The sequence below is a fragment of the Suricata suricatta genome, chromosome 3 (assembly GCF_006229205.1).
Source record: "Suricata suricatta isolate VVHF042 chromosome 3, meerkat_22Aug2017_6uvM2_HiC, whole genome shotgun sequence".
Classification (NCBI taxonomy): Eukaryota; Metazoa; Chordata; class Mammalia; order Carnivora; family Herpestidae; genus Suricata; species Suricata suricatta.
This window is the reverse complement of record NC_043702.1, coordinates 5,902,067-5,928,650: the sequence shown is the minus strand read 5'-3', so window position 1 is coordinate 5,928,650 and position 26,584 is coordinate 5,902,067. Positions and strand designations below refer to the sequence as shown.

At 44.3% G+C, this 26,584-nt stretch overlaps 2 protein-coding genes and 1 long non-coding RNA gene across 4 annotated transcripts; 1 reads left to right on the top strand and 2 right to left on the bottom strand.

Annotated features, from left to right (window-relative positions):
- The first annotated feature begins 636 nt into the window (after positions 1–636).
- LOC115287302 (UDP-glucuronosyltransferase 1-3-like) lies at positions 637–25,758 on the top strand. 2 transcript variants are annotated; one of them, XM_029933563.1, is made up of 5 exons: positions 637–1,500; positions 20,354–20,485; positions 21,106–21,193; positions 21,473–21,692; positions 24,310–24,731. In XM_029933563.1, exons 1-5 carry the CDS (start codon positions 637–639, stop codon positions 24,605–24,607), a joined length of 1,602 nt encoding a protein of 533 aa, XP_029789423.1. In that variant the 3' UTR covers positions 24,608–24,731. The 2 variants fall into 2 exon arrangements, with proteins under 2 accessions (XP_029789423.1, XP_029789422.1); XM_029933562.1 differs by lacking the exon at positions 637–1,500 and adding an exon at positions 12,656–13,543 and having other exon boundaries at positions 24,310–25,758.
- Positions 6,417–7,447, bottom strand: DNAJB3 (DnaJ heat shock protein family (Hsp40) member B3). Its single transcript, XM_029933564.1, has one exon. It carries the CDS (start codon positions 7,352–7,354, stop codon positions 6,653–6,655), a length of 702 nt encoding a protein of 233 aa, XP_029789424.1. The 5' UTR covers positions 7,355–7,447; the 3' UTR covers positions 6,417–6,652.
- LOC115287304 lies at positions 20,728–21,735 on the bottom strand. The gene is made up of 3 exons (XR_003906394.1): positions 21,722–21,735; positions 21,331–21,633; positions 20,728–20,884 (listed from the first exon to the last, which is right to left on the bottom strand). It is a non-coding gene; the product is annotated as an uncharacterized LOC115287304 (long non-coding RNA).
- Positions 25,759–26,584: the final 826 nt, after the last annotated feature.

Genomic DNA, 26,584 nt, shown 5'->3' with positions numbered 1-26,584 from the left:
CTATCTTAGCAATGTTATATATTTTTCTTTTTTTTTTTTTAATAGTTTATTACCAAGTTGGGTTCCATATAACACCCAGTGCTCTTCCCCACAAGTGCCCCTCTCCATGACCATCACCCCCTTTCCCCTTCCCCCCTTTCTGAGTGTGCTCCATGTACTCACACCTGGGAGGACAGAGCATTAAAAGTCTTCAGTTAAGGTCCCGTCCCACAAAGAGGTTAGTTATGCTTGGAGTCTGGGGCGTTGGTGACCCCTCAGAGCTTAGTCACAGCCCTTTAGGACACCATTAACAGAGAAGTAGGAGGAGATCAAATGAAACGGGTATCCACAGTCTTGTTTTGAGATTTGGATAAAAAGCAAGGGAGTGAATTAGAATGTTCCTTGGAGACGGCAGTGAAGGCAGGTGAGTTTCTTTCTAGACAAGGGGCTCTGTTCTCTCCCTGTGTGCAGCAGAAGGGTGGGGCCGGTGGTGAAAGACAGGGATAGATTTTGTTTGTAATGATTAACATAAGGAGGGCACGCTGCCTGCCAGTTACTTGCCATTCTAGTGCTTCAGCGATAAGAGAAAGATGACGGAAATAAATGCAGGCGGCACAGCCTGATCCGAAAAGTCAGCTGCTTCGGGCTTCTGCCGACATGGCTGCAGGATTTCTGGTTCCCGGCCCAGCGCTCACGGGGCTATTGCTGTTCCTGTGTGTCGGGCCCTGGGCTGAAGGCGGGAAGGTGCTGGTGGTGCCCATGGATGGCAGCCACTGGCTCAGCATGAAGGAGGCCGTGCAGGAGCTCCACGCCAGAGGCCACCAAATAGTGGTCGTTTCACCAGATGTGAATATGTATATCAAAAAAGAGGACTTTTTCACCCTGAAGACCTATGCCATTCCGTACACCCAGGATGAATTTAATGACCTGTTACTGGGCCAGTCTCATCTGGTGTTTGAAAAAGCACCTTTTCTAAAGAGGTTTTTTAAATCAATGGAAGCTTTGAAATCTGCTGCTTTCGTGTTTCAAAGGTCTTGCGAGGCCCTGATGCATAACGAGGACCTGATCGGGCACCTGAACGCCAGTTCCTTTGATGTGGTTTTAACAGATCCGGTGTTCCCCTGTGGGGCAGTCCTGGCCAAGTACCTGTCCCTGCCGGCTGTGTTTTTTTTGCGCTCTATTCCATGTGACTTAGATTTTGAGGGCACGCAATGCCCAAACCCTTCCTCATATATTCCTAGGCTATTAACAATGAATTCCGACCATATGACATTTCTGCAAAGGGTCAAGAACATGCTCTACCCTCTGTTCCTGAAGTACATTTGCCACATTTCTTACACTCCTTATGCAAGCCTTGCCTCTGAGCTTCTGCGGAGAGAGATGTCGGTGGTGGAGGTTTTCAGCTCTGCATCCATGTGGCTCTTCAGAGGAGACTTTGTACTGGACTACCCCAGGCCAACGATGCCCAACATGGTCTTCATCGGGGGCATAAACTGTGCCAACAGGAAGCCATTATCACAGGTCTGTGTCAATGCCTATAATGTTCCAAGTGGACCTCTTAATTTACTTCCAGGTGCTTACTTATCTACCAGTCTTTCTAAAGATGTCTATCTCTCATTCTCCTGACAGTTTGGTTAGACGAATGTTGGAGTGCTTCCACTAGTGCAGGGAAGGTTTGCCATGGTCACTGAGAAAAATGAGAGACCGGGGCGAGTGTCTGTGATAGGGCTGGCAAATGCTGCTCTGAGTCAACCAAGACCGTCTTCCATGAAGGCACCATCTTCCTGGTTGCACAGTTTTCTCCACCTGTGTAGGAGCAGAGGAACCCAGTTGTGGGCTAGTCCCTCCGGAGGTTTTGCTTGTAGGGGGTTAGCTCATCCAGGAGAAGGACAAAGGAACTAGCACATTGTATTTGTTGATGTGATTATTTTTAGTGGCTCCATATCGGAAGGGACTAAAGTGTGATCATAGGAGACCTAACCACCAAAAAGGAAGCAGAAGTGTCTGAGAGCTTGAGTAAATTAAGGGGAAGTGAGACAATGTGGAAGAGAGAAGGTGAGGTCTCTGTGATCTGAGGAAGGTGTAATTGAGTTCAAGTTTTCAGAGACAGAGCTGTGCTGACATGTTTTCCGACCAGGTGCTGATGTCTGGTATATAACGTAGGGCTAGCCAAGTTGGATGGCAGGTTGGTTGGATGGATTGGGATGGTGAAGTCATCAAAGGCTGGTCAGAGGGACTAGGAAAGAGAGAAAACTAGGAGCCTATAAACCCAGTGAAGCAGAGGACAGTGATGAAAAGAATGGAGTCTGAAAGGGGAAAGGGTTGTTAGGAGGGCTGACCACATCACCAAGCCCACCCCTCCCCAGCCCAGGTTTCCATGGTAGGTATTATTGCTTTACTAACACCTTCAGAGGCATCTTCCATTAATCCTGGATATTTGGGCTTAATTGAAATAGGACTCATGGGAGCTATTTTATTTCTTACTTCACTGAGTTAGTCATCTTTTTTCCCCATTAATGCCATATTCACTTTATATTAACTTCCATGACTTTAGATCTTTTATAGTTTTTGCATTCTTACTTCTGCATCCCTTTTCATTTATGTACATATTATTGCATAGGACTCTAATGTCATTTCTCTTTTTGCTCAGACCACAAGGGATCTATTCTACTTGGCATTCTTTTTCCTTCATGCAATGCATTTATTCACTTACAAAAAAATAGATTTGTAAAAATTTAAAAATAGGAAGGCATTTAGAAAGCAAATGTTGCTGTTCTCTTTTAGTTTTTCTATGTAAATATGTCTTCTGGCATTAAATGCACTGGCTCAAATTCTCACTCCCATTTTTCTCGCTGAATGGGCAGATGGGGTGGTGGCCCAACTAATTTGGCTTCACTATTATCATAATGAGCATACAATAAATATTATCTCTTATCATTATTTAAAAAGTGCCCAGCAGGACAAGGTATGTCATCTGGAGACTTTTAGATATGTTTGTGCCAATTTATTTGGTACAATAAAGGTCATTTACACTGAAATTCTCAAGTATTATACATGATAGGCACACCATTATCACTTTTGTTTCACTAAATTCTTTTTTACTTTGAGGTTTTGTCTCTTAGTTTGGTTTACCCTTAGATGTGACTTCTTTAAGTAGTTGATGGAAATTTTCTCCAAATATGAGAGACCAAGTCTAAGTCTTTCATATTTTTATTCCTCTTCCTTCTTCTTTAAGATTTATGATGGGTGGAATTCTTTTTATTGGTTTTCGCAAAGAAATAATTTTTGGAATTGCTTATTCGTTAGTATTTTTGTTTTCTATTTCATTAATTCTAGCTTGCTTTTTATTAATGATTGTCATACTTGTATCTTTTGGTTTATTTTATAGTTATAGTTATTTTTCTAATTTTCCTTTGGTAAGCATTAAGTTCCTTTCTATTATAGTTTTCTTAATAATGAAACATTAATGGTTATAAAACATTTCCTGTGTCTCTTATGTTTTAGCATAAATTGTTCAGATTTTTTTTTTTGTCATTTAATTTTCTGGTTTGGATTTTAAGTCCATGACTATCTTTAACGCATTTCTTTATTCCCATGTAGTTTTCTTTCTCTTAGTTTTTCTAATCATTTTATATCTTAATCAGAGAACATTTCTTGTGAAGTCACTACATTAAAAATACTGAATAGGATTTCTTTGTGGCCCAGTACAGAATTGTCCAAAGGAAGTATAATGCAAGTCATGTGTTATTTAAAAAATTTTAGTAGGCATGTTAAAAAAGGCATGAAGAGATTTAAAACTAATTTTAATATATTTTATTCTATAAAATCTAAAACATATCTTCAACATATACTCAATATAAAGTTAATTGAGGTATTTCACATTCTTTAAAAAAATTTATATTGAGAGAGTATTCGTGTGTGCAAGAGAGCATGAGTGCATGAGCAGGGGAGGGGCAGAGAGAGAGGGAGAGAGAGCGTCCTAAGCAGTCTCTGTGCTGCCAGCATGTAGCCCAAAGTGGGGCTCTGTCTCACCAGTGGTGAGATCATGACCTGAGCTGAAATTAAGAGTCAGATGCTTAACCAACTGAGCCACCCAAGTGCCCTGAGATATTTTACATTCTTTTGCTTTCATACTAAGTCTTCAAGATCTGATGTGTATTTTACACTCACAGCACATTTCAATTTGGATTGGCCACATTTCAAATGCTCTGTAGTCACATGTAGTCACTTCTATAATCAATAATTTATAATGAACATTTGTAGGTGCTCCATAGATACACCTAAAAATGTATATTTAAGTTTTTTCAATTAAAAAAACCCTGACATACCCAATTCTGAAAATGGTGTCTTAAACTACTTCCTTATTGAACTGGGGTGGCTCCTTGGGAAAATGCGGGGAGTCCATGGAGAATCCACTGCAGTATCCTCAAGATGGTCATTGTCGGCACCAGAGGAAATGCCATTGTTTCCATGCTGAAAGCCCACTCACGCCTTTCCCTAACAGAGGAATATTGATATACAGGACTGTGATTCTGGGGCCAAGACATTTTTTAAAAGAAATTTTCAATTTTGAAAATTCTTTAAATAAAATGCTTTATATTTCTGTAAAAGGCGACTTTCCACTTAGCAGCACTAATTCCGATATATCAAAATGGAATGCTGTCTGTCCTCAACTATTATAATGAGCCACCATTCTACTTTCTGTCTTCATGACTTTGACCACTCCAGGCACCTCATATAAATGGAATCATACGGTATTTGTCTTTTTGTAACTGACTTACTTCACTTGGTCTAGTGTCCTCAAGGTTCATTCATTGTAGCATTAGGTCAGAATATCATTGCTTTTTAAGTCTATAATATTCCATCGTATGGATACATCACATTTGCTTTTATATTCATCCAATGACCGACTTGTAGGTGCTTCTACCAGAGCTGTTGAGATCCATGACTTCTGAGTGACCTCAATATGCCACCCAACTGAAGACTTTCCTGACCAATGGAGACTAATGCTAACCAATCGTACAGACACAAATGCACTGTGTCCTACACAGGGTGGTAGTTTTTAACCCTTAATTAGCATAACCATGGTGAAAGTGTGCACTCTCCTATCACTTCAAAACTCCTGACATCCCTTCTCCCCGTGTTCCTCCTCCCCTCCCCACCAACAACTATGAGTATCTCCACTGGTGAGTTCCCTTGCCTGGCAGGCAAATGCACTCATTTTTTAAAAAAGCCCTGGCAGTGTGTTTTATTCTGATACTTCTTGTACAATTAGTGGCTAAGAAGCACTGCCCAGGACACCTCAGTGATCATTTGATGTGGTTTTAACAGACTATGTGCCCTTGTGGGATCGTAGTGGCTGAATCCTATGTTCCTGCTAGGTCTTGTTTGCATACCATTCCATGGGGATTGGGTTTAACTCAATTTCATATGTTCTTAGTTAAGTGTGCTCAAGTCACATGACCTTCCTGTTAAGAATTACAAATACGCTTCACTTTCAGTCTGTCCAGTTCAGCTGCCTTTTTGTTCCCATGTCTTACGCAAACGTTTCCTTAGACATGACCAAAGGAGGTGACCCATTTTGTGATGGGCTATCCCAAGACAACCATGCCCCAAATGGTTTTCACTGGGGGCATAAACTGTGACAACAGAAACTTGCTGTCCAATATGTGTATGTTGCATCACCCAGTTAATATGCTAGGCTTTCCAGGATTCCTGGCTTTTGCCAACCTATTTTAAAATGAGATTCTTCTTGCACATGGCAATGGGATAGTTTTGTGTCACTTTATGGAAATACTTACCACATTTCCACAAATCATAGTTGTAGAACCGAGTTGGGGACAGGCTAGTAATCAGATTTGTGTTAGGTTTTGACTAATCACTACACTGGTTTACTGATTAAGTGATCTGAATAGCATCCTAAGGGTGCTGATAACTAATCATGTAACCATGAAGAATTCACTTAAGTACTTTGCCCAAACCTTTGGAGGGAACCTGTTTCTGCTAACATGGACTTCAGTCCACCAAACTCACTTCAGACTTCCAACCTCCAGATCTTTGAGAATAAGTGTCCCTTGTTTTAAGCCACCAAATTTGTGGTAATTTGTTCCAATAGCTTTTGGAACCGAATACACTACTTTGCCAAGTTAACCTTTTTTTTTTTTTTTTTTTTAAGGCTACACTTGGTATTATATTTAAACGGAAAACCCTTCCTAGTCACTGGCATTTTTTTGGGATTAAAACCCATCTTTAAGCCACAAGGATTAATATAGTCATATATTTTACTACCATGTGTTGAAAAAAATTGAAGTAAAATGAGTTATCTTGGCAACGTTAGCTTCAGAGCAAACTGCCTGGCTCACATTTCAAACAAAACGGAAAGGCAAGGTTCAAGGTGCTGTAAACATTTTGTCCTAGTCCTACGAAATAATCAAATGTGCCTCGGGATTACGTTTAATAAACAGCAAAGCACATACAGGTATTTACAACAAGTTCTGAAGACAGACGGTCTTAACTCGTATGGTCCCAACAATAACAAGAAATAGGCATTGGCATGAACTGTTTATAAATTCTTCAGTACAGTTGTTCTGAAAGTAAGAGTTCACTTGCAATTAAAAAAAAAAAAAGTCCTGCTACTCCTCACAGTGTGCTTTAAACTAAACTTGGACTGGAATTACTTGGTGTCGATGCGGAGCAACTGCTCTTTGCCATTTATTATGAGGGACTTTAACTCTCCGTCTTCTTCCACCTCCACCCTTTCTTGGCCATTCTCAATGATTCTCTTGGTGGTGATTTTTTTGCCATTGACGAATTCGGTGGAAGTCGACATGGAGAAGGAAGAAAGGCCTCCATTCCCCAGGCAACCAAAGGAACCAAATCCCGTATCAAAAGAAGAAAACCCGCCCCCAAATGCTGGGAATTCACTGAAGGCGGTGAAGAAGGGTTCGGTCCCCCTGCTTCTGCTTCCCCAGGAGCTCCTCTGACCGTCCATGATGTTCCCTAGTGGGTCCCCGAAGAAGTCAAACGAAAACGGGTCCCGGCAGCCGAAGAACTCCCTGAAGACCTCGGCGGGGTCGCGGAAGCTGAAGACGCACTCGAAGGGGGTGCGGAAGGGCCCGTCGGCGCCACCATGACCACCGCCGCCGCCACAGCCCTCCACTCCGGCCTCGCCGTAGCGGTCATAGACGTCTCTCTTCTTGGCGTCGGACAACACCTCGTAGGCCTGGGCCACCTGCTTGAATCGCCTCTCCGCCTCCTCCTTGTTCTCGGGGTTTTTGTCGGGGTGCCACCTGAGCGCCAGCCTGCGGTACGCCTTCTTGATGGCCTCGGACGAGGCCTGGCGAGGCACGCCCAGCACCTCGTAGTAGTCCACCATGGCGGACAGCGCCACACGGCCCGCGGGCCACCGGCACGACGAGGGGGCGCGGGACCGACTGCCCGTGACTCCCTGCAGCCCGGCAGGGGCGCCCTTGTGACGTAGCCCGCATTTCATTGGTTGAGGCCGAATCCCAGAATGCAGTGCTGGGGGTGGGGCTCACCACGCTTCCCACGAGGCTCTCTGTGGCGTGGTTTGCTGGGGGCGCACGCCCTGCCCACGGAGGCCCCGCCCGCCACCTGGCCCCGCCCACCCGCTTCCCAGCCAGCGCCCTGTGATCTCCAAATCCCGCTGGAAAAAGAGGAAGTTGGCAGGTGGAAGTGGGGGCCCGGGCTCTGTCAGCAGGGCAGAGTAATTTTGTTTAAGCAGGCTTTCTGTCAGCCTCCCCCTCGCCTGGTGGGGGTAGACTGATGGCCATGTGTTTAGTCTGACCTTGTGCTGCAGGTCAGCCACCTCCTTTGTCCAGGACAGCAGTTCTCCTGTGTTCTGGCCCCAGGACCCTTTTGCTTTAGTTTATAATTGTATCAGTCAATACTTAACACCATTAGAAATTAAGGCACTCAAAAAAAAGAAAAACAACCTCACAGTCAATTTAATAGCAAGAAAACCATGACACCCTAAGATAAATCATATTTTTATGGGAAAATGACTTTTTCAAAACAAATCAATTATTGAAGAATGGCATCATATTACATTTTTTGCACCTCTCTGGTTTAGGAGAACTGAGTCTTCTGCAGTCAATCTGTTGGTATATTACAGGTGATGTGGGCTGGTGAGAAACACTGTGCATAAAGGAGATCGTGTGAGTGAAAAAGCCAAGTAGTGTTATTGAAATAGTTTTGACTTTGCAAAATTCCCCTAAAAATTTCTTGGGTATCCCCACGGTGCTCTGGCCCACAGTTTGAGAACTCCTGCTCTAGTATATCAAAACTATTAAAATTTGCTGGCCAGAGGGGCGCCTGGGTGGCTCAGTCCGTTAAGCATCTGACTTTGGCTCAGGTCATGATTTTGTGGTTGGTGAGCTTGAGCCCCACATGGGGCTCTGTGCTGACAGGTTGGAGCCTGGAGCCTGCTTCAGAATCTGTGTCTCCCTCTCTTTCTAACTTTCCCCTGCTTGCACTGGTCTGTCTGTCTGTCTCTCTCAATAATAAATAATAAACATTAAAAAAAAAGATGTACTGGCTGTGTTTATAGTGCTGGTCAACTTAGGTGAAGTAATTATTTCCACTAAAACTGCTGTACCTTTGGCTGTGATTTTCGTTTTGGCATTTTTGGACATTGGACTTCTATATTCTCTGACACTGTATTTTTTGCTTTGATAGATGGTAAGGCAACATCAATAAAGGTCACTAAGTTCTGATAGGAAAATGATTAACCAATGAACTCTGTAATATTTCATCATAAAGGGTAGTAAAAGGCACACTCTGTCACTAGAACAAATGCTGACTTTATGTCACCTTGAGGGACTGAATACAATCCTATAATCCTGGAGTCGACACTTTATAATCACGGAATAAGCAGTATTGGGAAGTGGATTTGGAGGAGAGTCTAGTATGAACAAAGCAATGTGAGAAAAGCATGATTGGGAAAGGTCAAGTGCTCCAGAATGAGTGGAAGGAAAAGAGCAAAGGGAGGGCTCTAGTGAAAGGACTGGAGACGAGGAATGAACTTGGACAGGTGAGCTCAAGGTCTGTTGGGAGCCATTTTCTGAACTCACTAAGTTGAGAAAACTCCTTGTGAGGTAAGGCGGGTTTGCAAGACCTCCCGCCATCAGATGGTGACCAATATCCACCCCCCAATCAATTATTTTTGCTTGAGCTCCGACTCCCAAGGCGCCTGTGTTGACTGATATGGGAGTGACTTGTCCCCTTATTCTAAAATATGCTGATTGCACCTTGTGAAGGAACTTGTTATAGGAATTTCTTTTTTTGTGATTATAGGAGTAAATATTGCATTTCCGGAGAAACCTGTTTTACTTCCCCTCTAGAAAATAGTCTATTGACCTCTGCTCACAAAGAACTAACTTTTGCTTTTGCTATGCTAAAAACATTGCCTTACATCTGAATGCTGAAGATCCCTTCCTTCCCCATATGATAAGCATCTAAACCACCTACCTCAATCACTATTGATAAAGATTATGCACGAGTCTTCTACCAAACTACGTTCTGGGGAAATTTTTACATACCAAAGAATTTGTCATCAGAAATCATTGTCTAAGGCAAATACCACTTCTGTGCTGGCCCCATACATTTTTTTCCATAAATAAAGCTGGCTCTCAGGTCAGTGCAGAGATGCCTGCCTCATAATCAGAAACTTGTGGTTCTCTCATTCCCTCCCCCTTTTGCCAACACCGTCCGTCCTTCAGGGAGCCCCGGACCTGCTGGAGCTGGACTCTGGCAAAGGTCCATTCTAGTGAATTTTGAGGGCAAGCCCAAAGACTCTGAATTTTATTCTGGGTGCTAGGAGATTGTTGACCAAGGTTTCAGGGATGGTGGTGGCATCGGGCAGTGCAGGGCAGTCGATGGAGAGTAGACCGGGGATTGAGCAGTCGCTTGCATGGAGCAAAGGAGAAGGGACATCACACCCGTACAAACACATTGACTGAGTGTTTACTGCTTAAAAAACCACAGACTGGCACCTGCGTGAGTGATTCCAAAGCCAAAACCCTGCTTGTCAGGGCAGAGTCCTGGCCCCACACCATGTAGGTACAACAGAGGCCTCAAACAGTTCCATGGCTTTGCGTGATGCAGGGAAAGTCGTAAAATCATCATAGTGGTGACTGTGTGGGGTTACAGTCCTTTGGCTCTGGCTAATCTACGGATGAACTCTTATGACACTGAGAGTTCAGAAGAATTATTGCCCTTAATGTTTAAATTGGACTGTGAATTTCGGAAGGGCGATAGGGGTACACCCCAGGAGCCAAAACATTGCTACCTCATTTCTGCCTGCCCAGAATCTTAGTCCTAGAGAATGGAAAGTGCTTGGGATGGGGTGGATGTGAGTGGGGAGTTTCAGAGCACCCACATATAAGCACGTACCAGACTGGACGTCTGTGGCGGAAAGCTGGTGGAAAGAGAATCTTGCCGACTTGTTCTATGCACCAGAACGAGGGAGGCCCTGTGAATATGCCCCACAGGACATCAAAACTTTAAAGTTAGCGTTTTCTCTGTGACCTTTTAACAGGTCTCTGAAGATGGGTAGCTGGTGCTGTGCATGGTCAAAACACTGGGTTCTGTGCTCTCTTTCTGGGGTTTCAGAGTACCACAGTGATCCCCAAAAGAAAGGTGAAGTGATCAGTTCTGTCTGCACTTGGATTTGACTTTTTAAAAAATGTTTATTTTATTTTTGAGGAGAGTGAGTGAGCAACCTGGGGAGGTGAAGAGAGAGAGAGAGAGGATCTGAAGCGGGCTCTGCACTGACAGCAGAGAACCCAATGTGGAGCTCGCACTCAGGAATTGTGAGTTCATGACATGAGCTGAACTCCAATGCTCACCTGACTGAGCCACCCAAGTGCCCCAGGAAGGGGCATTTCTATTTGTGACCACCATACTTGCTCCCTGATCCTTCACTTGATCATTTGGGGCACCAGCTAGTGCTGGGTATTGCTGTGTGACACTTTCTACTTGGTCCCAAAGTCCTGCCCTCTGCCTTCTCTCCATTATTTCAATTGAGTAATGACTGCGGGAATCACAGCTTTACTTCTGACTCCTTGTTGGCTGTAAGTTTTGGACCTGGCTATAGGGTCTGGGACCCGCTAGAAGCCATGGGGAGCTCTGTGTGGGTTAAGAGTAAGGTCTCTATGCTCTGACACTTAGGGCCTGGATCTCAGCTCTGCCACTTAGTAAATTCAGGACTCTGGCAAATCACCTTGTCTCGCTGAGCCTCAGTGTCTTCCTCTGTAAAATGGGAATCACAGTGCCTGCTTTAAGGGATACTTCTAGGGGATTACATAAAATGTGTTGTGAAATGCGAAGCACCACACTTAGCACCTAGTACATGCTCAGTAAATATACATTCTTACTGTTTTCGTTCACCTTTCCCCTTTGCTTCAACGTGGTCATCAGAATTTCTCAGAGTGTCTGCTTTCCCTGGACCTCGGGGCTGTGTTGACAAGCACGTTTAACTGACTCTTGCTCGCTTATCAATTTTAGTTTCTTATTGACAGAGTGCTCTCTCACCGCCTCTCTGTGGGAATGCGGGGCGGTCCTGGGTTTCCTTTCCCGCCATTCACCAGCCTGCAGCGTCATTTCCTCCCTGGAGGGCCTCTAATACGTCTGTGTGCCTGTTTACATCGTCAGTCTGTCTCTTCCGATGGAACTGGAGTTCTGGGGGGGCAGGAGACTCACCTGTGGTGGTGTCTCTGGTGCCCCAGGCCCAGCGCTGTGCAGGACTCAGTAGGCATTTTGCTGGATGAATGAATTCAAAAAATGAGGCAGTGGTTGGGCAGAGAGCCCTGAGTCACCTGTGGGGAATGTTCTTAAAGGCTTCCATGGGCCCAAAGTGGGCTTGCAGTGTCTGGTTCTTTCCTTTCTATTGTATTTTGTAATGTTTATTTGTTTTTGAGAAAGAGAGAAGGGGAAGAGGGGCAGAGAGAGGAGAGAGAGAGAGAATTCCAAGTGGGCTTCCCGCTATCAGCACAGAGCCTGACCAGAGGCTCGAACCCAACAACCAAGAGATCATGATCTGAACCAAAGTTGGACGCTCAACCAGTGGAGCAGCCCAGGTACCCCATGTTCTTTCCTTTCTAAAAGCCATATTCTGCTTTCTATTTCATTCCTGAAAAGGATGTCTGATTTGTCACCACATGGCTTTTTTCTTTTACCTGTCTGGTGACACTTCTGGTGCAGGGAAATACTCATCTCCTCCATTCAGAGGTCCCAGAGCTGCATTCCCTTGTCTGGTCCCTCAAGAATGGGACCCGACTGGTTGGTAAAGAATTCCAGCCGGTAAAACAGTGGTTTTCTAACGAGAAACCTAGTACCTTGTCCCGACCAGCACCAGGTGATGGAGGGAATGTTAAATCACTGTATCGTACACCTGAAGTGAATATTACACTGTATGTTTGCTAACTGGAGTTAAAATAAGAACTTAAATGTAAATAAATAAAAAATCAAGATACTTGGGGGAAATAAAGAGACCCAGGAAAGCTCTTCACCCTCGTTAGTTTCAAAGGTAAACTTCCCGCGATCTTTAGCTGAGGGACAGCGAGAGTCATGTGATACAATCAAACATTAACTTCGAGTATAGATCGGTTCTTGCGACATATAAGTAGGGGAGGGCAAACTTTTGGCAGGTGAGAGGCTTGGTAGTAGATGCAGGAGAGCCATGGCCTGGGGACCCCGGGGTCCACGTCTGCTCGTGCTGGGCCTGCTGCTGTGCACGCTGAACCCCCCCGTGTCCCAGGGTGGGAAGCTGTTGTTGGTGCCAGTGGACGGCAGCCACTGGCTGAGCTTGTTCAAGGTCATCCAGCAGCTGCACCAGCGGGGACACGACATCGTGGTCCTGGCTCCCGAGGCCACCGTGCACATTAAAGAAGGTGCGTCCTACACCTTGAGGACCTACCCCGTGCCGTTCCGCAGGGAGGACATGGAAGAGGCATTTATCAGTCTTGGACTTGCTGTTTTTGAGAAGAAACCTTTCCTGCAGTATGTGGTCGAGACGTACAAGAAAATCCAGAAGGACGCTGCTCTGCTGTTTTCTGCCTGTTCCCACCTCCTGCACAACCAGGAGCTGATGGCCTCCCTGGCGGAAGGCAGCTTTGATGCTGTGCTGACGGACCCCTTCATTCCCTGCGGCCCCATCGTGGCCCTGCACCTGGCGCTGCCCGTTGTGTTCTTCTCCCACAAACTGCCGTGTGGCCTAGATTTTCAAGGTACCCAATGTCCCAGCCCACCCTCCTACGTGCCCAGGACTATGTCCCTTAACTCAGATCACATGACCTTCCTACAGCGGGTGAAGAACATGCTTATTCTCGCGTCAGAGGGCTTTCTCTGCAACGTGGTTTATTCCCCATATGCACCACTTGCCTCGGAAGTCCTTGGGAAAGATGTGACTGTCCAGGACCTTATGAGCTCCTCATCAGTCTGGCTTTTCAGAAGTGACTTTGTCAAGGATTACTCCAGGCCCATCATGCCTAACCTGGTTTTTATCGGTGGGATCAACTGTGCCAACAAAAAGCCACTCTCCCAGGTGTGTATTTGAGGGGGAAGCTTTACCAGCCTATCTCCTTGTGAGTACTTTGGCTGGATGAACTTGCCCCTGAGGTGTGCTAAGTGAGCGCGCCGAGGTAGTGTTGCTTGTCCTCTTTCGTTAGTTTCTGCCTTACAAATCTCCCGGTGCTGGGTTGTAACTTCCATCTGTCGTGGGCAGCGTTTTCTGGGTTATATCTTTGAATGGGACACTTTAAGAGAGCAGACTGTGTGTTCCAGTGGAGAGTAATCAGTTAGATGCAACAAAGGTTAATTGCCGTGAGCACAGAGCAATGAGTTCAGGGATCCTTGCAGAGACCAAAAATCTGCACACGAACCTTATTGCCCTTGATTGCTTATTTTTTAATGTTTTTTAAAATTTATTTTTGAGAGACAGAGAGAGACAGTGCTAACAGAGGAGGGTCAGAGAGAGAGAGAGACACAGAATCCAAAACAGGCTCCAGGCTCTGAGCTAGCTGTCAGCATAGAGCCCGATGAGGGGCTCGAACCCACGAACTGTGAGATCATGACCTGAGCTGAAGCTGGACGCTTAGCCGACTGAGCCACCCAGGTGCCCCAAAGGGTTTGTTTATAAACCTGTGTAGATGTCTCCAGTTACGCAGGCCTTCTTGATACTCCTGGGACATTCCAAAATCTTTCCTGGTTCAGGACCCTTGAACTTGATGTTCTGTCCTTCTGGCTGTCTTCTTATTTTTCAGATATTGCTTCCTCATGGAGTCCTTCTCTCCAAGATAGCATCCGGTGCTATTTCCTTCATAGTTCGTTAAATACCGCAATCATTTCATTTAGATAATTGTTTATTGACCATCTCTTCCATATATGTGGGGGCGGGGACCACTTCTTCCCATCACTGCATCCTTGACACTTGTCAAAAGGTTTGTCTGTGATTGGCATAAATATCTGTAAATATCAGCGTCTAGGGCACGTAATAAGTGCTTACCAATGTTTGTGAAAGGAATGAATAGAAACCAGCAAAGGGCGTGAACTGATGACCAGTCACCAGATAGGCAGTGATCTCCACCCGTTCTTTAGACTCCTAGAATTCCATACAAACATAGGTACATGTAGGCAAGTTCTTGTTCTTTATTGTACAAAAAAAGGCAACAATGCCCCACTGCTCACCTATCAGTATGTCCTGAATGTCTATTTTCTATTTTTTGTATCTATTTTTAAAAAACTGTCCCATGTTTCATGGTATTTCTGGGCCACATGTGATTCTGTTTGCTACTGAATCCAGTCCCCCGGGAAGAACACAGACGTTTGCATCCCAGGGTCTTCCACTTCTTGGTGCTACTCAAATATTACCTTAAGCAAAGATCAAGTATTTTGTAGTTTTCTTCATATTTTTCTGTTCCTTTCTGGGTCAGTTTTTCTTAAGTATTTTACCCCCCCCTTTTTTGGGGTCACTACAGTAAATGTGATAGTTTTTCCATTTCTGTCTGTAGCTGACGATCTACTCATTATTCAGCTCAAAATAAAAATTCAGCCAACTCAAAATATTGATTCTGTCACTAAAAAAATCAGTGGGCCATCTTTCATCAATAAAGAAAATGTGGTTTCTTCTATTCTAAATTCCATGCCAACTATTGGTCTTATTTTTAAAAAAATTTAATGTTTATTTTTGAGATATATATATATATATATATATATATATATATATATATAGAGAGAGAGAGAGAGAGAGAGAGAGAGAGAGAGAGAGAAGGGGAAGGGCAGAGAGAGAGGGAGACCCAGCAGGCTCCAGGTCTGAGCCATCAGCTCAAAGCCCAATGTGGGACTTGAACCCATGAACCATGAGATCATGACCTGAGTTGAAGTCAGATGTTTAACCAACTAAGCCACCCAGGCACCCCTCAAATATTGGTCTTATTGAAATCACTAGAATGTTTCAAAACAGTTGAATGATGTTGGCAATTGCAAGGATTCTTGTCTTGCTCCTGATTGTAATGAAGATTGATTTCCTTTTTTTTTCTCTTGAAGTTTATTTATTTTGAGAGAGAGAGAGAGAGAGAGAAAGGGAGAAAGAATGTAAGCAGGGTAGGGTTAAAGAGAGAGGGGGAGAGAGAGAGAATTCCAAGTAAATTCCACATCTTCAGCATGGAGCCTGATGTGAGGCTTGAACCCATGAACTATGAGATCATGACCTGAGCTGATACTAAGAATTGGACACTTAACTGAGTCACCCAGGTGCCCCTGAAGATTGATTTTCATTTCATCATTTTGTATTATGTTTGCTACTGTACTTTGGCAAATAACCTTTATTTATTTAAATGATTTTCTTCTTTAGCTGTTTAACAAGAGTGGCTACAGAACTTTTTCAACTGTCTTTCTCAATATCAGTTTTTGGCGTAACTTATTGATGTATATATGTATTTAAAGTATATTTATTTTGAGAGAGAGAGAAAGAGAGAAACAGGGATGGGGGAGGGGCAGAGAGAGAGAGAGAATATCAAGCAGGCTCTGCACTGTCAGCCCAGAGCCTGACGCTCAATGTCACAAACCATGAGATCATGATGAGATCATAGTTGGAGCCAAAATCAAGAGTCAGTCTCTTAACCGACTAAGCCACCCAAGTGCCCCTCCATAAATTTTTTTTTCCCCTGTGAATTTCTCTAAGTAGTGAGTTGTGTTGAGTGAGTGTTAGTTGCTGCCTTGTTTGGTGGAATCAAGCCTCAGTATGAGAATGTCTTTGTGAACCGTACCTGGCAGCAGCCCTCTTGGTCCTACTAAGCTTTTTAATTTGAAATTCCACTTTTTTGATATTAATATAATCATTCCTGATTATCTTGCTGATATTTACCTAGAGTCTTTTTGGTACCCCTTTGTCCTAAAGCTTTCTTTTCTTTTTAAATAACACGGAGCTGATATTTTTAACCTGGTCAAGAGAATTTTGCTGAGTTGCTCTTAATTTAAAAATTGATAGATTTGATTCTAATTTTCCCAGTTTATTTTTATTTTATGTGGTCACTTTTCCTGATTTTTGCTGGTTTGTCAAGTTGCTATTTTTTCCCCTTTACTTTTTTTATTTTAGAGAGAAAGAGAGAGAGAGAGCCCAAGTAGGAAAGAGGGGCAGAGTGAAAGGGGAGCAAAGAGAGAGAATCCCAAGCAGGCTCCATGCTCAGTGCAGAGTGTGACGTAGGGTTCAATCTCACAACACTGAGATCATGACCTGGGCTGGAATTAAGAGTTGGACACTCAACCGAATGAGCCACCCAGGTGCCCCATATCCCCTTTGTTAATTAAAGAATGTTACTCTATGCTTCCATTCCTCTACTGGTGATTGTCCTGGTCCCAATAGGGAAAGCACACCTAGCATTGGGCATGCGTGGGATGCCTGATGGACAAAAGATAGTAGAATGGCATTGAGAGCAAAGGAATGAAACTCAAGAATTCCAAGATGTCACTCCCTTTTCAGAGTGAGAGACTGTCTTTGTGGACAGCTGGGATTCAGAGATGATATCCACCCAGACATGTTGGGTCTGAGGACAACAGCTCACCAGAAGGTGGGTGAGAACAGGGACTTGGAGATGGTGAGAAGAAAGACTGGTGAGGAGAGAAGCTTGTGGTCTTTGTCTGTGGCTTCGAATGCGTAGTGATACAGCAACTGGTTTCCAACAAGTGTTTACCAGGGGTTTTGAGAAACAGAAGACATTTGGGGAGAAAAATCTAATAAAGGCCTGGAATTCAAAATACTAAACTCTCAGCAGAAGTTAGGACCTTCAGTGGGGTGGCAGGTGTGTTCACTTCAGAGGTGGCCTGGTGCTTTTCTGAAGGAGATACGAGGTGGGGGAGTCAAGAGTTATCTTCGATTGACACACTGCTTCTCTCTCTGGCCATCCCGGAGTCTGTGAAGTCAGTGCCAGGATCAGGGGAAGTTTTGTCAGCAGTTTGCCCTTCCCTGATCTGTAGATGAATTTCTGTGACATTTAAACTTGAGTCTTGCTATTTAACTCTGGGTGTTTATGAACCTGTGGATTCCTTTTTATGGCGATCTCACCTGGGTGGGTGCTGAGTGGGTGTGTGGGGTGTGCAAGGGGGTGAAACCAGACATGGCCCTTTGTAGGCATGGTTAAAGGAAGGGTGGGTTTCATGCAGGAAGGAAGGTCCTAGGAAGAGAGGTAAGCTTTTGACCTTCATTCAGGAGAATGAACTCAAAAGGTACTTGGAGAGGAGCCATCTTTTCCCAGGAAAGAGGGATGTGGTGTGGTGGAAGTAAGGACTTCAGGAAAAACATCCTTACGAGGTCTTGGCCACAAACCAAAATTGCAGCATCGCGGTGGGGAGGCTGGGTGCTGGCCTCCCGGACCTTCCAGATGAGCCCAATGGGGAAGGCCAGGACACAGCCACGCGGAGCCAGAAGCCTCGAAGAGAGCTGCTGGGGCAGGGAGGGGCTGCGGGGACCAGGCAGGGAGCTAACCCCTGAAGGGGCTGGGCAGTATTGGGGCTTTACTGGTCATGCTCTGACTCAAGTTTGGAAAAAGTCCCTTAAAATCACATGTGCCGAGCCCTATCAGAAGTCTTCTACATGTCATTCCCAGCGTGGCCAGTGTTCTGGTTTGTCATATCCCAGGAAACCCCTCAGTTCTGGGCAAACCCCACCACACTACACAGTCTCATTAATGTCCCTGGCCTTCCTGGGAGACATAGAAAACCATTTGGGAGGCTTGAGGGGAGTTAATTAGATCATTAATAACCTACAGTTGGGAGGAAATTGCCATACTCACAACCTTGCTCTATTTCCCCTACATGGAATTGCCACTCTGTATGTGTGCATGTGTAGGCATGTGCCTATGTACGTGCACGTGTGTATGCCTGAGTATGTGTGTTTCTGGAAGACCAAAGTACTCTGAAGTTGGCTTTGAAGGTTGGGTCAGATCAGTCTGAGCTGTGATTATTGCTTAGTGTTGAGTCTGGGGACTTCCTTACTCTCTTCCTGGGGACATAGCCACCGCTCATGACTCAATGCAGCTAATACTGCTGTTTTTCTCATTGTATTAAGTTTTGGTTCCTAGCTCTCAGAGCTTTTGTCTGACATCCATCTCTAAAATCTATTTCTTCAGGGGTAGGGCCTTGATAGGTCATATCTGTGATCTGCACTTACTAGTGGGGTCCCCACCATCACTGTCTCTCACTCTTATACACACCCCTACAATCCCATACCCCTGCTTCATCCATGGGAACCATAGATCATTCATCTTCTAGTTGTTGTAAGGTGCATTATTAATTAGAAAACCATTCACAGTTCAGATAACAAAAACTCACTCGATTAAAAAAATTGCTTCTTAATAAAGAAGACGATTTCATAGCAATTATTAGGGCAGTATTCGCCATGGGAAAGACTGACTGAGACCCCTCCGTTTTCTAATAATGTGGTCTTGCATGCAAGGCTCAGGTGGAGGGCTTGTCACACAGCCCTCTCTTCTCCATTCCTTATTCCTTGGGCCATCTGTTCCAGAAGTTTCTTCAGAAACAAGCCCCATTGCTTTGTTTTGAGTACATTTGTCTTAACACAGCCAAGACTGCCTGCAGTGCCCAGTGATGGTCTTGGTTGGAGAAGTGGACTTACAGCTGCAATCTTCCTCGGGTGGCGGGAAGGATATTCCGCTAGAAGGAACCCAGACCTGGAATCATCTCTGAAATGGGACATGAACACTCTGGGGGAAAGGGGGTCATGTGCGGGGTGGGCTGAGACTCACTGCCTATTTATCCTTCCTGCCGGTGGCTTTGGTACTCGGGGTTTTCTCACATGCTCTTGACCCTCTCTGAACTCCACAGAGAGGGTTCAGATCCTTGTGCACCCTTGGCAAGGTTTTCTGTCCTGCGTTCGTATCTTCACTTAGGGAGATTTTCTGCTTTCAACAGTACATTATGAAACCAGCAAAGAAGATTCAGGTATCTTTCTGTATGTTCTTGCTAAGGCAGGAAAGTTGACTTGAAATCTTGAGAAATCTCTTCTCCAGGAAAGGTGGGAAAATGCCAGGTTCACTGGTTAAATTTCAGCACCCAGTTGACACGAATATGATCCCTAATCCCCCCAGTGTATTGGCGGCGGGGAAGCAAGGATTGTTAAAGACTGCCTTGGCTGTTTGAGGGTTTTCTTTAACTGTGAGCCTCATCCTCAACACTATGCAGCTTTGTGCTTTGACTCCATTCATTCTTTCAACATAAAAGGAATATTCCAGAAGCTTTCAAAAGTAATTTTTACTGTAGATTTTCTTAAACGGGCCATGCAGGAGTTTTAGAGTCTGCAGAAAGCTTTCTGAAATTCTTTTTGGACAGGTTTTCTCTTTCCTGATGTCTCTCCCTTCACCGATCTGCTGAACGATTCTCTTCTCTCTCTGTGATGCTCATTCACCTTTCCTCCGTCCTTCCAGCTGCCTCCTGCTCTCTGCATCAGTCCCCTTCCTGAAAGCCTGCTTTCTCCCAAGACCCTTTCAGCTGCTTGAAGCCCCTGGGAAGTGGATCTGGTCTTATCTTTGATTGCTTTTCCTTTGGAAAATAGCACATAACCTGGTTTCTGCATCTCAAAAAAGAACTCAAGAGATAATCAGATAAGCAGGAAGCCTTCCTCCTGTGGAAGGGAATAACGGGGGTTGGTGGGTGCAGGTGGGGAAGGAAGGCTACAACATGCTCTAATATTTCGTGTCTCTAACACACACACACACACACACACATACATGCACACACCTTTAATCATGTTCTTAAGAAGAAATCTGATTCATAGCTGAATTGTGCAGTTCCCAAAGAAAGTGTGAAGAAAATTAACTGGAAATTTCTCTTCTGGTTCTAGGAATTTGAAGCCTATGTTAATGCTTCTGGAGAACATGGGATTGTGGTTTTCTCTTTGGGCTCCATGGTCTCAGAGATTCCTAAGAATAAAGCTATGGAAATTGCTGATGCTTTGGGCAAAATACCTCAGACGGTAAGAAGATTCCATACGATTCTGTGCCTTCTGTATCTGTATTTTCACAAGAGTTGAACTCCAGACTTCTAGTATTGAAATTAATCCTATCCATTGGACTTTAGTCTGGGGGTTCCCTGCAATGTCCCAGTTACTAATCCAAAGGTCTTTTTCCCATGTCACTCTCAACTACTCTGTTGGACTGCGGTCTGCTTTCACGTGGAGGTCTCATTTTCTCTAAGAAACTCAACAGCATATTAAGGAGAATTTATTTTATTGGTAAAATGAAAAGGACAGTGTTTCTTCATGTTACATAAGAAGTATTTCTACAGAAAGCTGCTGGTCAGGACATGGGATTCATTTCTTATATTGCTGCTCCTATAATTCGACATCCACTCATTTTATGAAGTAAACTTTCCCCTGAAGTGCAGAAAAGGGCAAAGTCATAAATGTACAGCTCGGTGGATTTGTGCAAATTCACAGTATGTTATCAGTCCCCAGAAGCCTTCCCAGTTGCTACACTCCCTCCCTTGCCAAGGTTATGTTCAGTCAGAGACTCCACATTCCAGTGAACATGCCAGCTATTTCTGAATCACTGTGTTTTTAAACTCTGTATTTAAACTAACTCTTGTCTCTGCAAGGTCCTGTGGCGCTACACTGGCACTCCACCACCAAATCTTGCGAAGAACACAATACTTGTCAAGTGGCTTCCCCAAAATGATCTGCTTGGTATGTGGGCAGGATCTGGTGTGTAGGTCAAACCCAAGTGCAATTCAGAAAGTGGCTTGTGCGTGGCTAGTCTCAAGGATTGTTTAGCTCTTATGGCCAACGTGTCCCACATTGCTTTTTACCCCATGGCATCTCACCCCATGTTTTCCTCTGCAGGCTTCTGCAAGAGCCACATGTGGGTGGCGCCGAGTCCTTAGCATGCCCGCAGAGTCTAGATGGTGTCGGACTGTGAACCTCGGTGACTTGACCGCTGGCATCCTTCTCCCTTCTGCTTCTCAGGTCACCCGAAAGCTCGTGCCTTCATCACGCATTCTGGATCCCATGGCATATACGAGGGAATATGCAACGGCGTTCCCATGGTGATGCTGCCCTTATTCGGTGATCAGATGGACAACGCGAAGCGCATGGAGACCCGGGGGGCTGGAGTGACCTTGAATGTCCTGGAAATGACCTCTGAAGATTTAGCAAATGCCCTGAAAACTGTCATCAATGACAAAAGGTAATAGAAAAGGTAGAGAGGAATACTACCTGTATCTTGGCCATCTCATTCACAATAAGTATTCAAATGTGAAAACAACTACATAAAAGCCTAATTAATAAGTGGGATGATTTGGGGATTATTATTATGCATTTTATGAAAGGATGCTTTAATTCCTAGAGAACTTATAGAAATGATATTAAGGAGGTTTTTAAATTTTTTTTAAGTTTATTTATTTATTTTGAGAGAGAGAGAGAGAAAGTGAGACAAAGGGAGGGAGAGCATGTGTGGGGGAGGGGCAGAGAGAGAGAATCCCAAACAGGATGTCAGCACAGAGCCCCACACAGCCCCTCACAAATGTAGAGATTGTGACCTGAACTGAGATCGAGATCAAGAATCACACATTTAACTGAGCCTCCCAGGTGCCCCAAAAATGATTTTAAGTATTATTTCCCTTGGTAGGTTTAAAACTTCAATTTATTAAAAAACATTGTCACCCAGTAGACATCTACTCTATGAGATCCTGCAAAGAGAGAAATATTCCATAATGAGCATAGTGTCCATAAGATAAAAACAGACAAAGAGCCTAGAAGTATAGTTCTTCCTAGCACTGAAACCCGTGAGAAATTTTATAAAGATTTATAAATGGGGGGGGAGGGTCATGTGATATCACAAAGGCTTGTGATGAAAGCAAAGATGAGTGTATTCAAATGTGACTCTGAAACAATTCAAGAGGCAAAAGCCATCAGATCAAATGATCTCTGCATGGAATTTGTTGTATTGCTGTCAAGTTCACTAGTAAAAGGTTGGTCAAAACCTCGTGGGAAGAAGTGACGGGCAGGAGGGACTTCGCCCACCAGTTAACAACATGTGTGTGCATGCACATGTGTGATTGGGTGTGCATGTGTGTGTCTCTGTGAGAGTGGAGTCTTCAGACACAGTTGCTTCATCTTGAAAAAGCCATCAGTTAGAAGGACAGATGTGAAAAAACTCAAGTGTGTTCAATGGGAGGAGACATTGCCCAGGTGACATGTGAGTCTGGGCAAGGAAAATTGGGGGGAGAGATGCGGTGCCCACATGTGTGGTGCCAATGGATGGAAAAGAGAAGCCCACATGACCCCAAGGCAAATGCCCAGAGCACCCGGTGGGCACCATCCCTCCATTCTGAATGGCACTTTCCGGCTGCCCCGCTTGTTGGAGTCAGGACGTGCTGCTCACACGTCAGTGCTGTGGAACCCCGACTTCTCTCCATGTGCTGATAAAACTCGTTCCTGAGGTTCACGTTAGTCATGCAATTTTGATCTTTTGTTCCGTGATACAGACAACTATCTAGAACCTAAAAAGGATTTGGCAGAAGTTCTCCTATTTTTAAAAAATATTCATCAATCAGCTTGAGAGTTTAGCTAAGTGTATTTGTCTGTTCATGAGTCATTGCTACCTAATTGTGAATCTCCCTCTTCCCAGCACGCTAAGCAGGGACAGAAAGACATCAGATGTTGCAGACAGGCCGTAACAGGTTCTCAATAAATACTGAATGAATGGGTGGATGAATGAATGAATTAAAGTTATAGAAAATCTATCTTGTTTAAGAGAAGATTTACATAAAAAAATATTTAATAGGTCTTCAAATATTGCTATCATAGTACAATAATGTATCCAAATAAAATGACAGACCTGTCTAAACATGGCAATTATCATAATTACTCCTGAATAAAAATATCTTACTTTCTTCTCTTTCTTCTCCCTTTCCTTTTCTTTCTTCCTTCTCCACCTTCTCTTTCTTCTTGCAGCGCATCCACACTAAGAGTTAAAGCATCTAACCCAGTTTGGATGTGGATGTTCCTATTCATCTATCCATGCCTGTCCAAAATAGACAAAAATCTATTTTCCATCCCAGGCTGCATAGACACAGCCTCCTGCTAAAGTTAGTACTTGGACGGTGTGATGTATGCCGCCATCTTGCAGACGGCACTTACAAATGACTTTTACTTTGAGTAGATGGGATTGTTTAAAACTGTGAGAGGGAAACTGCTCATAATTTCTGACATGACCTTTTCCTTTATTTCTTTCTCTTATTATAAAAAGCCATCTAATTTCCTACAAACATATCTTGAAAAAGAAGAGAAGAAAATAGGAAGCAAGGTTCAAATAATTTAATATTATAATTTTGGCTTCCTGTTTTCTTTCTACATTAAAATTTTTTTTCTTTTATGTTTTTTATTTATTTTTTGAGAGACAGAGAGAGACAGTATGAGCAGGGGAGGGTCAGAGAGAGAGGGAGATACAGAATCTGAAGCAGGCTCCAGGCTCTGAGCTAGCTGTCAGCACAGAGACCAATGTGGGGCTCGAACCCATGAACTGTGAGATCATGACATGAGCCAAAGCTAGACACTTAGCCGACTGAGCCAAACAGGTGCCCCAACTTTCTACATTTTTTAGAAATTTCAGAGATAAAGACCAGCGTGTGTGTGTGTGTGTGTGTGTGTGTGTGTGTGTGTGCTTTCTGGCTATGATGGAAACACATTGCCTCTACCAAGGTTGTAAAATCTGGTTGCCTTCCCAACCACAGCAAGCCTAAAGCGAGGATGGGTTGCTATGGTGGGTGTCCTAGCACTCACATAACTGTCTTTGTGTTTAGCTACAAGGAGAACATCATGCGCCTGTCCACCCTGCACAAGGACCGCCCCATCGAGCCCCTGGACCTGGCTGTGTTCTGGATAGAGTTCGTGATGAGGCACAAGGGGGCCCCGCACCTGCGCGCTGCCGCCCATGATCTCACCTGGTACCAGTACCACTCTCTGGACGTGATCGGCTTCCTCCTGGCCATTGTGTTGGGCACTGTCTTCCTCACTTATAAATGCTGCGCCTTCGGCTGCCGGAAGTGCTTTGGGAAAAAGGGACGAGTTAAGAAATCTCACAAGTCCAAGACACACTGAGAAGTGGGTGGGAAACGAGGTGACTCAAAGTTGCAACCAAAAGCAATGTTAAATTTATGTTATGCTTATTAAAGAATATTTAGCCCTAAGGGAGCTACTCCCTTGGGATTTTTAAAAATAGGAACAATCTAGGGGTGCCTAGGTGGTTCAGTCAGCTAAGCATCTGACTCTTGATTTTGGCTCAGGTCATGATCTCATGGTTGTGAGATCAAGCTCCAAGCTGGGCTCTGCACTGAGCATGGAGCCTGCTTGGGATTCTCTCTCCCATTCTCTGCCCCTCCTTCCCTCCTCAAAAATAAAGAAATAAATGAACTTCAAAAAAACAATCTAAACAGCTAGTCACACCTATAGGTATAGATACTTGAATATGTTTTCTGCCTCCTTTAGGATCTTTAATTTGGACTACATTTGTCCCTTTTCAAATGACTTGCCAAGAGGATTGACAGGTCCCTCCTCAACTTTGCATTACTTTTCTTACTCAGCAATCAGACTTCTTTGGGGGCACAGGTCCCAGAGGTGGCCATACCTCCTCTGCCTGGAAGGACAGTTCTAACATTGTCTGGCTTCTGTAGACTGTTGTGATCAATTCTGTCACCAGTAAGGGCAGGTCCTAACTTACATTCATGCTTCACAGATGTCACGTTGTGTATTCAAAAAAGGAAACATTTATTCCCTTAGGTCACAGTGCCTTGTATTTGAAATAAATGAATGACATAAGGGTGCCTGGGAGGCTCAGTCAGTTATGCGTCCCACTCCTGATTTTGGCTCAGGCCGTGATCTTGAGGTTCGTAAGATCAAATCCTATGCTCTGCGCTAACATGGAACCTTCTTGGGATTCTCTCTCTCTCTCTCTCTCTCTCTAGATCCCTCCCTCCCTCCCTCTCTCTCTCTCTCTCTCTCTCAAATAAATAAAACTAAACTTAAAAAAAAATAAATAAGTGGCACAGGATCTTTTGAGGACAGTGTCTGATTTCTGACTTTAGGGAAAAGAATGATGTATAAAGTCGGTGAGTGGCATGTTCAAGAGGCTCATCGTGGCTTGTACCAAATGGGTCTGAATTTGAGAGAGGCCCAAAGTATAACGTCTCACAAATGTATTTTCTCTGACATTTTCCACAATTAAAAACATTAAGGAATGCATAGAAATTATATTTCTTTGGCATTCTTCTCTTCATTGTTGTTGCACTTATTTGCTGTTACACTACACATGACAATTACACAAATAATACATGAGTATGAGGGAACTTTTGGCCACCCAGTGAGGAATGTGGAGGGAGGGATTGCACAGGGAAAACATGGCCACCAGGAGCCATGACTGACCCTAAGGGTCAGGGGAGAGGGAGCCTAGTGAGCTGGGGACAGGCTCCCAGATGTGTCCACTACATATTCTTGTTGTGTCCATTTCCCACACACTCTGCCTTGGTGTTTTCATACATTTAAGCTCACAAATTTCTACAAATACTTATTTTCAAGTTAGTTCCTGTAGAAGCGGGTGGGGAGCCCAGTAGAGTGACAGCACATGAGAGTGGCTGATTTCATGAATAGATTGTACGAGAGTCAAATATTATTGCCCTAATCTGAAAAAGACACACAAAAAGCATTTTGATCTTGGAAAATCAAGTAGAGCCCTCTTCTTTGTCCTTGATCTCGTCACCTCGTGTCTTCTCTGGATAGTATGTCCAGAGGCCTCTCACTTTTTGCCATGGCTTCTGTACTCATCATGTGTGCAAGAAAACAACGGCCCCTTTCTGCACCCCTCCTGATAGGCAGGCCCTTCACAATGTGGCTTTGCAGCTCTTCCCATTGACCCCTCAAGTCCCAGCTGGCCTGTGACCTGCTTTGGTAGCATGTGGCAGAGAGGGTGAGTGCCATTTCCGGGTCTAAGCCTCAGGAGGCCTTCCTGTTCCTGCAGCCCACCTACCTACTGTAAAAACAGCCTGGGTGAGCCCTACTGGGTGACAGACATATGTCCCAATC

Excerpts from the sequence above, each read along its gene's own strand:
- DNAJB3 (XM_029933564.1), bottom strand. The coding sequence starts at position 7,354 with ATGGTGGACTACTACGAGGTGCTGGGCGTGCCTCGCCAGGCCTCGTCC.
- LOC115287302 (XM_029933562.1), top strand. The coding sequence starts at position 12,680 with ATGGCCTGGGGACCCCGGGGTCCACGTCTGCTCGTGCTGGGCCTGCTG. Across the intron at positions 13,544-20,353 it reads ACAAAAAGCCACTCTCCCAG|GAATTTGAAGCCTATGTTAA; the intron begins GTGTGTATTTGA and ends TTCTGGTTCTAG. Across the intron at positions 21,194-21,472 it reads TCCCCAAAATGATCTGCTTG|GTCACCCGAAAGCTCGTGCC; the intron begins GTATGTGGGCAG and ends TCTGCTTCTCAG.